The sequence below is a fragment of the Salvelinus alpinus genome, chromosome 17 (genome assembly GCF_045679555.1).
Source record: "Salvelinus alpinus chromosome 17, SLU_Salpinus.1, whole genome shotgun sequence".
Taxonomy (NCBI): Eukaryota; Metazoa; Chordata; class Actinopteri; order Salmoniformes; family Salmonidae; genus Salvelinus; species Salvelinus alpinus.
The window spans coordinates 40,075,752-40,090,468 of record NC_092102.1 but is presented as its reverse complement, the minus strand read 5'-3'; the positions used below and the strand labels follow the sequence as shown (position 1 = coordinate 40,090,468).

The following is a 14,717-nucleotide window of genomic DNA, read 5'->3' as shown; positions in this document are numbered from 1 at the left end:
ACGCACAGCGTTGAGATTACCTGCTATGACAACAAGCTCAGTCCGTTGATGCTGTGACACACCGCCCCAGACCATGACGGACTCTCCATCTCCAAATCGATCCCGCTCCAGAGTACAGGCCTCGGTGTAACGCACATTCCTTCGCCGATAAACGCGAATCCAACCATCACCGCTGGTGAGACAAAACTGCGACTCGTCAGTGAAGAGCACTTTCGCCAGTCCTGTCTGGTCCAGCGACGGTGGGTTTGTGCCCATAGGCGACGTTGTTGCCGGTGATGTCTGGTGAGGACCTGCCTTACAACAGGCCTACAGGCCCTCAGTCCAGCCTCTCTCAGCCTATTGCGGACAGTCTGAGCACTGATGGAGGGATTGTGCGTTCCTGGTGTAACTCTAGCAATTGTTGTTGCCATCCTGTACCTGTCCCACAGGTGTGATGTTCGGATGTACCGTTCCTGTGCAGGTGTTGTTATACGTGGTCTGCCAATGCGAGGACGATCAGCTGTCAATCCTGTCTCCCTGTAGCGCTGTCTTAGGCTTCTCACAGTACGGACATTGCAATTTATTGCCCTGGCCACATCTGCAGTCCTCATGCCTCCTTGCAGCATGCCTAAGGCACGTTCACACAGATGAGCAGGGACCCTGGGCATCTTTCTTTTGGTGTTTTTCAGAGTCAGTAGAACGGCCTGTTTTGTGTCCTAAGTTTTCATAACTGTGACCTAAATTGCCTACCGTCTATAAGCTGTTAGTATCTTAATGACCGTTTCACAGGTGCATGTTCATTAATTGTTTATGGGTCATTGAACAAGCATGGGAAACAGTGTTTAAACCCTTTACAATGAAGATTTTTTGGATTTTTACAAATTATCTTTGAAAGACAGGGTCCTGAAAAAGGGACGTTTCTTTTTTGGCTGAGTTTACATGTACCTAGAAAACACCATAAACAAATGCAAATGCAGCTACTATTGTTATTCTGGCTGCACTGTTTGGTGTGAGTGTAAATTAGCCGTAGTTAGCTAGCTAGCAAGCAAGGGATAAGTACGTTGCCAGCCAGTATGGCAATGGAACATTTAGAAGGAACGACTGGGTCTCATCCATAGATACAGAACAAAGACTGAACGACTGGGTAGCGTCTCTAGAAACCGAACCGATAGAACGAACCAGCAGCCGGCTTGGGTAGCAACCCTAGATTTGTGTCAGGACTATATCTTGTGGAAGGAAATGGTATGAATAAATTCATCGACTTCGTCTCGGGCCTAACAACACTCGTGCCAATATATCCTTTAAAAACCGGCTTCTCGGGCATTGGCCAACCCTTTCATATCATTTTCATATTGTTATTTGAAGCATCAAATACTGTTATTTGATGCGACAAATAGTGTTATTTGACGTATATCTTTTTTGACACGCAAAGACCCAAACGGCGTTCCATAGTATGTCAGGGAACAATTGTTCTTGTAAAAACATTAGGATTAGTTTTGACCATTTTGATTGACTTTACTTAATTTCACCATGCCAACCAGATACTTTTATGGGTATGTAAAGTGAACATTTCTGGAAATGTGTCTTCACCTGATGTTATGTTATATCCCTCCGCTGATGGCATGACAACCTGGTTGTAAAACATAAAATATTTTGAGAATTATTTCCATCTAAAGAAAGTATCTGACTTGCAGATGATTTTGGTTGGGCCTAATATTATGATGATACTGTTTTGACAACCTGTAAGCACATATAATAGTCAGTGGTGGAAAAAGTACCCAATTGTCATACTTGAGTAAAAGTAAAGACACCTTAACAGAAAATGACTCAAGTAAAAGTGAGTCACCCAGTAAAATATTACTTCAGTAAAAGTCAAAGTATTTGGTTTTAAATATACTTAAGTATCAAAAGTACATGTAATTGCAAAAATATACTTATGTATCAAAAGTAAAATTATAAATCATTTCAAATTACTTTTATTAGGCAATCCAAACAGCACAATTGTCTTGTTTTTTAAATTAATGATAGTTAAGGGCACACTCCAACACTCAGACTATTTACAAATGAAGTATTTGTGTTTAGTGAGTCTGCCACGTCAGAAGCAGTAGGGATGACCAGGGATGTTCTCTTGATAAGTGGGTGAATTTAACCATTTTCCTGTCCTGTTAAGCATTCAAAATATAACAAGTACTTTTGGGTGTCAGGGGAAATTAATGGAGTAAAAAGTACATTACTATCTTTAGGAATGTAGTGGAGTAAAAGTAAAAGTTGTACAAAAAAATGTAATGGTAAAGTAAAGTACAGATACCCCCAAAAATGACTTAAGTAGCACTTTAAAGTATATTTATTTAAGTACTTCACACCACTAATAGTTTTCCACTGACCCAGTTTCTCTATAGTGATAGGTGTACAGTATGAGGGGAGATGTAGCAGGTAGCTTGCATACCTTCCAAGCCTCTGATAATAGTTCAGCTAATCCTCAGGCACGTGTGGGCAGAGGAGATATGGAGAGAGGCAGTGTGTGTGTTTGTGTGTCAGGGCAAAAGAATGCCTCTTCTAAGAACTAGAGGAACAAAATGAGAGCAGGAATGGCATGCAGGCTTAAGTCCGTCCGCCTGACTCGTGCTGGAGCCAGGTAGAATTTACACCGCACACACACACTTCCCCAATTATGATACAAATCAACTGTAATATATTTTTATAAACACACATGTAGAGATGTAGGATCTTAATTTGATCAGGAAAAATAGATGAGCTTCATGATTTACACAAATTCACTGAAAACCCCCACTAACACACGGTTATAGTATCGGCACTGTTCATGTAGTCTACTGTTGTCCAGCTAACAGCCTAACCACCGATCAAGCAACATTATGGACTAAATGTTCAAATCCTGTTACAGCGGGAATATTTTGCTGCGACAATACAGTTCCAATTAAGATCCTACATTAAGATCCTACATTTTGCTGCGAAGAGACAGAATCAATAGATCATTTATTCCGGTATTGCACCTATGTAGCTTGTTTCTGGTCACAGGTTCAGGAATGGTTAAAAAATCCCAACATTCATTTAAAATTAACCTTACATTTTTATTTATTTATTTTACCTTTATTTATACAGGTTTTTCTCATTGCGATAACATCTCTTTTCCAAGAGAGACCTGGTCCAATAGCAGCAGGGGGAACAATGTTTCAGACAAAACAACTTACATACACTAACACAACATTAAACAAAACTATAAACAAACAACAAACGAACACTACAAATAGCAGTGTTGGGCGATTTGGAAAGCCATAGTCAGTCAATAAATAACCTTTCCTACAAGTATTATTATATTATCTTTATCTCACAATTAGTTGAAAGTTTACGATTTGAAAGGTTAACATTTTCTGTAAAACATCACCGCACAATTGAAAAATATATGGCACATGGAAACCAAATGAGGGTGGTCTATGGTGATAGGTGGGATGGGCTGAGAGTGGCTGAGGGGCGGGATTAAAGAGTTTATGTTTGGTAATGTATTTTTGTTATGTGACTGCTTTATATAAAAGTACCACAAATGTAAAATGTACGTATGTAAATGTAGCAAAAAAGCTGTAAAAAAACGAAGATATTTGTCCTCCGAAGAGGGGGGGTGGTGGATTGGTTAATAAAAAAAGATCCTACATCTGAATAGACCATACACACACAACAGAAGGTGCATGAGGAGGTAATTGTGTGTAAGGTCAAGGGTCATTTTGATCTAGGATAGGCAATAGGTCTTTCTATTGACAGTGCCCCTGGGGCGCGTGTGTTAATATTCACTCAAGATCGCAATGACGACCCTGGTCCTCGGGCTACAGTCTGGCACCCCTGGGCCCTCACCCTTCTGAGGGCCTGTCCTGATACATGAGTGTTTGTTGGATGCTGTTCTTAGCCCTCTCCTCTATCCTCTGGCTTGCGTTGCCCAAACCTGACCGCACGTCTATTTCTGGCCCTTTGAAAATAACTGAATGGAGTGTTGTGGTGGGTTGATGTGTTCTACCACAAGGTTAATACAGGGAAAGCACAGTCACCAGGATGGAATTTGTAACGTGCGTGTGTGTCTGTGTTACATTATCACAGACTAATTAGCCCATTATATCATCATTATGTGTGTTTCTTGACTCCACATAATAGCAGTCTGGCCTGGGGTCTACAGTTCAATATGTCCCTGATGTTATCTCATGACATTAAGTATCCATTCAGTATATCATGTCACTTCAGTCACTGGTGCTCAGCTGTCAAATTATTTTATAGAAATATTAAAATTAGATTTCTTTGTTCAATAGCTAACCTAAAATTATTCTCTCTCCCTCTTTCTCTCTCCTCTCTCCTCTCTCTCTCTGTCTGTAGCTGGCTGACTTTGGCCTGTCCAACCACTTTAAGAATGACAATTTGCTCCAGACGTACTGTGGGAGTCCTCTCTACGCCTCCCCAGAGATAGTCAAGGGACTGCCCTATCACGGCCCAGAGGTGAGAGGACAACACACACACACACACACACACACACACACACACACACACACACACACACACACTTACACTGTTTCCCTGTTTCTCCTGGGTGTGTGTCAGGTGGACTGCTGGGCTATGGGAGTCTTGCTGTATGCGCTGGTGTACGGCAGTATGCCGTTTGACGGGGCCAGCTACAGAGCGCTCACAGAACAGATCAGCCAGGGACGCTACCGCAGACCAAATCCTCCCTCAGGTAAGCCTACACATCACCTGCTGTCTCACAAGTAACTGTAAACCTGTTAGTCCATGACTGTCCTGTAAACCGTGGTGTTTGTACTGAGCCCTGCCTGTGTCTGTCCCCTCCACACAGATGCCTGTGCCCTGATTGACTGGCTGCTGACGGTGCGTGTAGAGGAGAGGGCCACGGTGGAGGACATAGCCAACCACTGGTGGGTCAACTGGGGCTATGAGGACAGTGTATGTGACTGCCTCTCATCCCCCCACCAGGACTGCCCCTCCCCGCTGCTCGCCCGCTACATCGACTGGCAGAACCGGGTTGCCACGGCAACCAGTTGCCCGAGCTCTGACCCTTCCGCTCACCCTCACCCGTTCTACTTCAGCTTCCCCCTGAAGGGTGATCGCGGGGGAGGGGGGAGGTCGAGGGGGGAGAGGTCAAGTTTAAGGAAGTCGCGTAAGGAGAACGCTATCCCCCAGAATGCACTGGGAGCATGTAGTCCAGTTTGTACTACAACTGCCATCAACACCACCATCACTGCCGCCTTCATTTCCTCTTCCTCCATAGGCCAGGTCGAGAGGAAGAAACCAAAGGGGATTCTGAAACCCCAGCGGAGCTTTGATTCAACCTTCCTGCCCCCTCCTAGGATGATGGGGGAGAACTCCTCCTCCCAGCCCTGCAACCTGCCTCCCCAGCCCCACAGAGCTCACAGACACACTCACTCACACAGTGATGGTCTGTCCACAAGCCTGCCTGCCCCCTCTATGTTCTCCCATTCCTCCTCCAAGATGCCCAAGAAGGGGATCCTAAAGAACCTGTACGGTGGTGAGTCAGGGTACTGCTCATCCCCAGAGAGAGGTATGTCTGGAGCGGGCACAGGAGTAGGAGGTAGAGGGGTTGATGGAGATATGTGCTGCTCTTACGAGCCCCACTCCCGCTCCCCCAGCTCAGAGGACAGTCCAACGATGCAGACGGAAGCAGTGAGAAGGAGGAAAGGCATTCTAAAGCGCAACGGCAAGTTCTCACACAGCCTGGACCTCCCTGATGCCCTTCATCCCTCCTTATCCTCAGCTCTGCCCCATTTCCCTGAGGCCCTGCACCAGCTCCATCAGGCCTCCGGGGGCAGCAGACCCCCCAGCGTGGTAAGTGAGGACAGCCTCCTCTCCTCCGATTCTTTTGACCTGCTGGACCTCAGCGCCCAATCACGCCGCAGGATCTTCTCCCGGGGCACCCAACGCAGTGCTTGCAGCTCAGAGGAGGAACTCGAGGACCCGGTAGCAAGGGCGGCAGACGGGATTGGATTAGGAAGAGGGCAGGGCAGAGAGGAGGAAGATGAGATGTCATTGGAGGAGAGACATGAGATGCTAAGATAAGATAAAGGTTGCGTTCCCCTGCTCAAACAATGGTTGCGTGCCACGTCATCGACTGTCCCGTCGGGCACCAGATTGCTATAACATATGATGTGGGTAGCTGATACATAAAATACCTCTCCAGGTGTTGTAAGATCTGGTATGCGTCATTAATGCCTGGGTAGAGCAATGTGCCCACAATATGATAAGCCCAAGAGATGACTGGACGCTTGTAATATCAGTTACTGGTGCTGTCTGATAGGCCCAAATTACTGACTGACTTTGTCTTTGCTAACCAAATGACAAATAACAATAAAGAATTTGGCGGAAGCACCTAGTCATACAACCTGCAGTGATCGTATGTTGAAGGAAAGTCATCAAGAAATTGTTCATTTCATCAAGATCAGTTACTGATTGGAATGGATTGAGACTGCTGTCCTAGTGATGGGATAAAACACCTTTGGACTCTTTAACTGTGTGAATGAAGCCATCACTGACTTTAAGGACTCCTCTGTGAACTAACTCAACACTGTACAGGAGACCACATGGCATTCCCAATCTGGCCCTCATACCATCATGCCCATCTAATCATCCCCTACTTCCAGCTGGATCATTCATCCCACCTTCTCTCCCCTGTAACTATTCCCCAGGTCGTTGTTGTAAATGAGAATGTGTTTTCAGTCAACTTACCTGGTAAGATAAGTGTTAAATAAAAATAAAATGTCTATGGACTCCTGTGGACATGAAGCTAATGTGCAATTATAAGACATAGTTAAAATTGTTCCTTGAATTCAAGCATGCTGTTTGCAGCATCAGACTTGAGTTGTTTGATTCCTGCATGGGCCAAATATACTGTATAATATACAGATTTGATGTGTTAATTCTAAGTCACTTTGGATAAAACAATTATCTAAATGTCTGTACAGTGTATGTCTTTGACTGGGGTGAAACCAACTTGTGTAAACGTGGATGTGTTATATCTGTGACACAGGACATGTAATATTACTCTTATTTCAAATGTTTCATCTGATTTTACCGACAGCATGAGCCTTCATATATATATATATATCTCTGAGGTCACAAGTGGCTGACTGATGTCATTTCACCATGGAATGTGATCTTATGGTCAAACAGACTGGAAGATTGAATGAGACTTTGAGGATTTTAAATCTGGGATCTGTGCGCTGGAAAAGTGTAAGGGTATGTGATTACATTTGACTGGGAGGCAAGTTACAGTAATAAAGTATTATTGCTTTGGTTTTTGGATTGGTTCAACCGTTTTGGTACTGTGAAAGAAAGAATAAATACATGGAATGATGAAAATGAATAGTTTTTTTCTGTAAATAGGCCTAATGCTTTCTGCTGTCTCACTTCATCCAGAATGAGCAACGACCAAAAACCACATTCATTTCTTATCAGAAATTGCAGGAAGTGTTTGAGGTATTAACTTGACTGATTTGTGTCCCTGGCACTTTCACAGATGTCTGGAGGTCTAGACATAAGATGCTGAGAAAACATTGTGAGCCAATGGAGATGACAGATTAAACAAGCATATACTGGACACAAAAATAGGAGCTTTTTAAAATACAATCATGATAGTGATTATAAAACGCCTATCTAATACCGAACAGAACATCCATTTTTAGACAACACTTCTCTGTTCTCTGCAGTCAAGAGGCCTTTTCCCTGGGTTGACCGTAAGTAGGGGAACATTAGGGAGAACAGAGCGTTGTGTTTATAATGTGCCAGTAGTGGTTGTTTTTGATCGATAGCAGAAACCCCATTCCGTCCCTCTACACAAAGACATATTTACTCTAAAGTCCATTTCCATGTTCTGTTCATTTGCTACGATTAGAAAGCATCTGAAGTAGTGCACTCTACTGACTGGAGTCACAAACACAAAATGACTGATGCCTCTCTGTTGCAAATGCAGTTTATACCACAATCCCCTCTATGGAGCGAATCTAGGTCATAGTCTAGCCAAACCCTCACCATGTCACCTCATGCCATCAGAAAGACTGACCCAAAGGCAGCCATTGTAATCTCAGGTTGACTCTAAAGTGTTTAAAAAAAATCCGCATCAGAAAAGGATGGTGTTGCTTAAATGGCTAATCCTATTCTTTTCAGGGAGACTTAATGATGCCATGGCTCAGGCAACACTAAACTAACATTTACCCAAGAACGGTGGTAAGAATAACATTCAGCTAAGCAACACAGAACATCTGAATAATGGATTGTATGCAGTGAGAGTAATTTGTCCCTCTCTTTAGTATCATCTTCAAGAATCTTTTCCAGTAACTTTGGAGCAGTGTGTTGATCTACTTGATACTTACAGTGCCTTGCAAAAGTATTCATCCCCCTTGGCGTTTTTCCTATTTTGTTGCATTACAACCTGTAATTTAAACTGATTTTTATTTGGATTTCATGTAATGGACATACACAAAATAGTCCAAATTGGTAAAGTGAAATGTTTTTTTTTTTTTTTTTTTTATAATAAATTAAAAAACTACAACTTGAAAAGTGGTTTGTGCATATGTATTCACCCCCTTTGCTATGAAGCCCCTAAATAAGATCTGGTGCAACCAATTACCTTCAGAAGTCACATTATTAGTTAAATAAAGTCCACATGTGTGCAATCTCAGTGTCACATGATCTGTCTAATGATCTCAGTGTATATATACATCTACAGAAATACATCCACATGTACACCTCCAGTTGACTCAAATGATGTCAAATAGCCTAGCAGAAGCTTCTATAGCCATGACATCATTTTCTGGAATTTTCCAAGCTGTTTAAAGGCACAGTCAAGTGATCAAGTTTAAAGGCACAGTCAAGTATCAGTGATACTCTCTTTGGGTGATACTGTGAGGAATCACAGGATGTGTGATGCAGGTACACTGGACCATTTTTGGATTGAACAGAACACCAACATCCTTCATTAAACACATCAGTGACGTGTTAGGGGACGTCAGTTGACGGAGTAGACTTCCACTCACAAACACTGCAGGCTGAGGTTGACTTGTGTACATAACGTGAATATATAACTCAACCTCAGCTTGCAGTGTTTGTGAGTGGAAGTCTACTCCGTCAACTGACGTGTTTAATGAAGGATGGAGTACAGGGCTGTAAGTTGTTGTTGACAACCTTTCAAAACAGCTCTTGACTTCACATCAGGCCAGAGCCATAACGTTACGTAACATCCCCCTTTAAAATGTTGAGTTAATGTTCAGCTGACAGCTATAATGAGTAGTGGCATCAACAGCCATCGACCATGGAACTCTAACTATGCAATGGTCCTTCAATGTTCCTGTCTCCAGGGCCATATTTCCATTACACATCATTATTTAGGAAAACCTTCGGCCCCAAAACAAAACATAGAAGCATAGCCACAGTTTGTCCTTTCCAAACATTAAAAAGGATTCAAACTGCTTAATTTGAGAAATTAGGCTTTGGGCAATGAAAAAATGATAATAATTCAGGAACATACACAGGAACATGAAGAGATTGTCTAATTTCCAGGGGTAGGGCTATTCATGTCTGAACTGGCTTTTCAAGCTGAGTGACAAATGCCAGATTTTGCACCATTTTACAGTTTCTGACCAAAGTCCTAAATCTGGCAACTTTGACAGAGTCAGGGTAAATAGTTTAAACCCTTTTGTATTCAGTGATTGCCAAGTCTTGAGGTCAGATCATTGTATTGGACTGAAGTGGTACTGTTAGGTTAGTGTTAAGACATAGACAAACACACTATTCAGGATAAACTTCCACACTCCATCCCCCAGGGGGCAGCAGCAACCTTGTCCAAATACTGAGCCTGGTTGATAAGCACATCATGTGTAGCTAATTAGGGGGATTGTTAGTGAGTGTCCCAGCTGGTAAGCCGTAAGGCTGCAGGTTTTGTTTGGTGGTCATGAGACCTTTTTTGGGGTTTTGAGTCTTTAGTTTGGGGCATGCCTGAATTTTTCAGTTTTGGAAGTTTATTTTCATCACCATCTAAACAAAAAATACTCTGCTTGGACTGGCCGACTAAGAGGTCAAGACGGAGCTGGCCCTGAAAGAGGTCAAGACGGAGCTGGCCCTGAAAGAGGTCAAGACGGAGCTGGCCCTGAAAGAGGTCAAGACGGAGCTGGCCCTGAAAGAGGTCAAGACGGAGCTGGCCCTGAAAGAGGTCAAGACGGAGCTGGCCCTGAAAGAGGTCAAGACGGAGCTGGCCCTGAAAGAGGTCAAGACGGAGCTGGCCCTGAAAGAGGTCAAGACGGAGCTGGCCCTGAACTCAGTAAGTTGCTGTCTCCCTGGGAACATGTACATTCAACACCTATGCGCATATGCTGATTTCTCACATTAATGCACACATCCATTCAGGTTACAGACCAGTTAACTAGACCTTAGACCCCTAGACTTAACAAGTCAGGTTACAGACCAGTTAACTAGACCTACGACCCCTAGACTTAACAAGTCAGGTTACAGACCAGTTAACTAGACCTACGACCCCTAGACTTAACAAGTCAGGTTACAGACCAGTTAACTAGACCTACGACCCCTAGACTTAACAAGTCAGGTTACAGACCAGTTAACTAGACCTACGACCCCTAGACTTAACAAGTCAGGTTACAGACCAGTTAACTAGACCTACGACCCCTAGACTTAACAAGTCAGGTTACAGACCAGTTAACTAGACCTACGACCCCTAGACTTAACAAGTCAGGTTACAGACCAGTTAACTAGACCTTAGACCCCTAGACATAACAAGTCAGGTTACAGACCAGTTAACTAGACCTTAGACCCCTAGACTTAACAAGTCAGGTTACAGACCAGTTAACTAGACCTACGACCCCTAGACTTAACAAGTCAGGTTACAGACCAGTTAACTAGACCTACGACCCCTAGACATAACAAGTCAGGTTACAGACCAGTTAACTAGACCTTAGACCCCTAGACTTAACAAGTCAGGTTACAGACCAGTTAACTAGACCTTAGACCCCTAGACATAACAAGTCAGGTTACAGACCAGTTAACTAGACCTTAGACCCCTAGACTTAACAAGTCAGGTTACAGACCAGTTAACTAGACCTTAGACCCCTAGACATAACAAGTCAGGTTACAGACCAGTTAACTAGACCTACGACCCCTAGACTTAACAAGTCAGGTTACAGACCACTTAACTAGACCTAAGACCCCTAGACTTAACAAGTCAGGTTACAGACCAGTTAACTAGACCTACGACCCCTAGACTTAACAAGTCAGGTTACAGACCAGTTAACTAGACCTAAGACCCCTAGACTTAACAAGTCAGGTTACAGACCAGTTAACTAGACCTTAGACCCCTAGACATAACAAGTCAGGTTACAGACCAGTTAACTAGACCTTAGACCCCTAGACTTAACAAGTTAGGTTACAGACCAGTTAACTAGACCTACGACCCCTAGACATAACAAGTCAGGTTCCAGACCACTTAACTAGACCTAAGACCCCTAGACTTAACAAGTCAGGTTACAGACCAGTTAACTAGACCTACGACCCCTAGACTTAACAAGTCAGGTTCCAGACCACTTAACTAGACCTAAGACCCCTAGACTTAACAAGTCAGGTTACAGACCAGTTAACTAGACCTACGACCCCTAGACATAACAAGTCAGGTTACAGACCAGTTAACTAGACCTACGACCCCTAGACTTAACAAGTCAGGTTCCAGACCACTTAACTAGACCTAAGACCCCTAGACTTAACGAGTGTAGCAAAATCAGTAGGCTAGTTATGGTTTTCGTAACACAATCTGGCAACCATGGTGGGAGGCAGAGGTGGGTTTCTAGGCCTGATGAGATCATATTTATGGAAGCCTTACTCTGTTTGTGTTGCTCTGCAACTGAAATGTCACATGATCTTATATTTTCCGTTTATTAATTAGTCAATCCGTTTGTCCATTTTTCATAGGTCTTTAAGGTATGAGCATCAGCTAAATGCATTTCACACAAATGTGATGAAGACTAACAGCCCAAGTAGTAAGTAACAGAACGTGCCAAGTAATAACACGTGTCAATTTGGTACCACTGGCACAGAACCAGTGGTGGAAAAAGTACCCAAATGTCATACTAGAGTAAAAGTATAGATACCTCAATAGAAAGTTACTCAAGTAAAAGTGAAAGTCACCCAGTAAAATACTTAAATATAAAAAGTAAATGTAATTGCTAAAACATACTTACATTAGTATCAAAAGTAAAAGTATAAATAATTTTTAATTCCTTATATTGAGCAAGCAGGCGGCACCATTTTCTTGTTTTTAAAATGTATGGATAGCCAGTGTCACACTCCAACACTGAGACATTATTTACAAAAGATGCATGTGTGTTTAGTGAGTCCGCCAGGCCAGGCGCAGTAGGGATGATCACATGTTCTCTTGATAAGTGTGTGAATTTGACAATTTTCTTGTCCTAAGCATTCAAAATGTAACGAGTACATCCCCTAAATTGAGCTTAGGTGCACCCTGTTTTCATTGATCATCCTTGAAATGTTTCTACAACTTGTTTAGAGTTCACCTGTGGTAAATTCAATTGATTGGACATGATTTGGAAAGGCACACACCTGCCTATATAAGGTCCCACAGTTATCAGTGCATATCAGAGAAAAAACCAAGCCATGAGGTCGAAGGAATTGTCAATAGAGCTCCGAGACAGGATTGTGTTGAGGCACAGATCTGGGGAAGGGTAACAAAACATTTATGCAGCATTGAAGGTCCCCAAGAACACAGTGGCCTCCATCATTCTTAAATGGAAGAAGTTTGGAACCACCAAGACTCTTCCTAGAGCTGGCCTCCCGGCCAAACTGAGCAATCGGGCGAGAAGGGCAATGGTCAGGGAGGTGACCAAGAAGCCGATGGTCACTCTGACAGAGCTCCAGAGTTCCTCTGTGGAGATGGTAGAACCTTCCAGAAGGACAACCATCTCTGAGGCACTCCACCAATCAGGCCTTAATGGTAGAGTGGCCAGACGGAAGTCACTCCTCAGTAAAAGGCACATGACAGCCCGCTTGGAGTTTGCCAAAAGGCACCTAAAGGACTGAATGCCAAGAGTCACGTCTGGAGGACCCTGGCACCATCCCTACGGTGAAGCATGTTGGTGGCAGCATCATGCTGTGGAGATGTTTTTCAGCGTCAGGGACTGGGAGATGACGACGAAAGTACAGGAGATCCTTGATGAAAACCTGCTACAGAGCGCACAGGACCTCAGACTGGGGCGAAGCTTCACCTTCCAACAGGACAACGACCCTAAGCACACAGCCAAGACAATGCAGGAGTGGCTTCAGAACAAGTCTTTGAATGTACTTGGACTTGAACCCCGATCAAACATCTCTGGAGAGACTTTAAAAATAGCTGTGCAGCGACGCTCCCCATCCAACCTGAAAGAGCTTGAGAGGATCTGCAGAGAAGAATGGGAGAAACTCCCCAAATACAGGTATGCCAAGCTTGTAGCGTCCTACCCAAGAAGACTCGAGGCTGTAATCGCTGCCAAAGGTGCTTTAACAAAGTACTGAGTGAAGGGTCTGAATACTTATGTAAATGTGATATTTCACTCGTTTTTTTAAAGAAATGTGCAAATAATTATAAAAACGCTTTGTCATTCAAATCAAATCACATTTTATTAGTCAACTGCGCCGAATGCAACAGGTGTAGGTAGACCTTACAGTGAAATGCTTACTTACAAGCCCCTAACCAACAATGGAGTTTAAAAAATACAAATAAGAAATTAAAGTAACAAGTTATTAAAGAGCAGCAGTAAAATAACAATAGTGAGACTATATACAGATATACAGGTGGTACTGGTACAGAGTCAATGTGCGGGGGCACCGGTTAGTCGATGTAATTGAGGTAATTCTTTGTAGCCATTTGATTAGATGTTCAGGAGTCTTCTGGCTTTGGGGTAGAAGCTGTTTAGAAGCCTCTTGGACCTATACTTGGCACTCCGGTACCGCTTGCCGTGCGGTAGCAGAGAGAACAATCTATGACTAGGGTGGCTGGAGTCTTTGCAATTTTTAGGGCCTTCCTCTGACTCTCCATGGTATAGAGGTCCTGGATGGCAGGAAGCTTGGCCACAGTTATCCCCATTATGGGGTATTGTGTGTAGATTGATGAGGGGGGGAAACGATGTAATCAATTTTGGGAATAAGGCTGTAACGTGACAAAATGTGGAAAAAGTCAAGGGGTCTGAATACTTTCCGAATGCACTGTATGTCTTAGTCTAACCACTGGAAGCTGTTGGGACATTCCCCAGCCAATTATTAATTCTTCTTTCTGCAAGAATGTGGATTTGATTTAGGCAAACTGTAAAATGATGACCAGTCATCCATACCTTCCAGAAAACTCACAATAATAACCACAGCGCAGTCTCACCTCACTCTCTCAGCCTTTTAAAATGAATGATTCATAGATTGATGTAAAAAGAAATGCCTTTTTGGGCTACAACCCCTCAAGGCAAGCATCGTGCTATAAGCTCTTATTGGAGCTTTGGGCCTCCTTTGGACAAATTACGGTTTAGTTTGGTTCAGAAAAATCATGTAAATCCATCTGCCTTCTAGCCTGGTCCACGATCCAACGATATCTGCTTTGGCCAACTCCTCTGGCTGTCATTGCCTTAACATAACCTACATATTAGAGAAAATGGCTTAAGATCTGGAAGCATGTTGTA

General features: G+C 43.3%; 1 protein-coding gene across 1 annotated transcript in view; it reads left to right on the top strand.

Moving 5' to 3' along the window:
* LOC139542931 (NUAK family SNF1-like kinase 1) overlaps positions 1–7,362 on the top strand; it is a 60,858-nt gene extending 53,496 nt beyond the window's left edge. Inside the window, exons 5-7 of the mRNA XM_071348933.1 lie at positions 4,354–4,473; positions 4,576–4,708; positions 4,826–7,362. Coding sequence (XP_071205034.1) covers positions 4,354–4,473; positions 4,576–4,708; positions 4,826–6,063 — 1,491 coding nt within the window. The 3' untranslated portion in view covers positions 6,064–7,362. The remainder of the gene's footprint in view (positions 1–4,353; positions 4,474–4,575; positions 4,709–4,825) is intronic.
* The last annotated feature ends 7,355 nt before the right edge of the window (positions 7,363–14,717 follow it).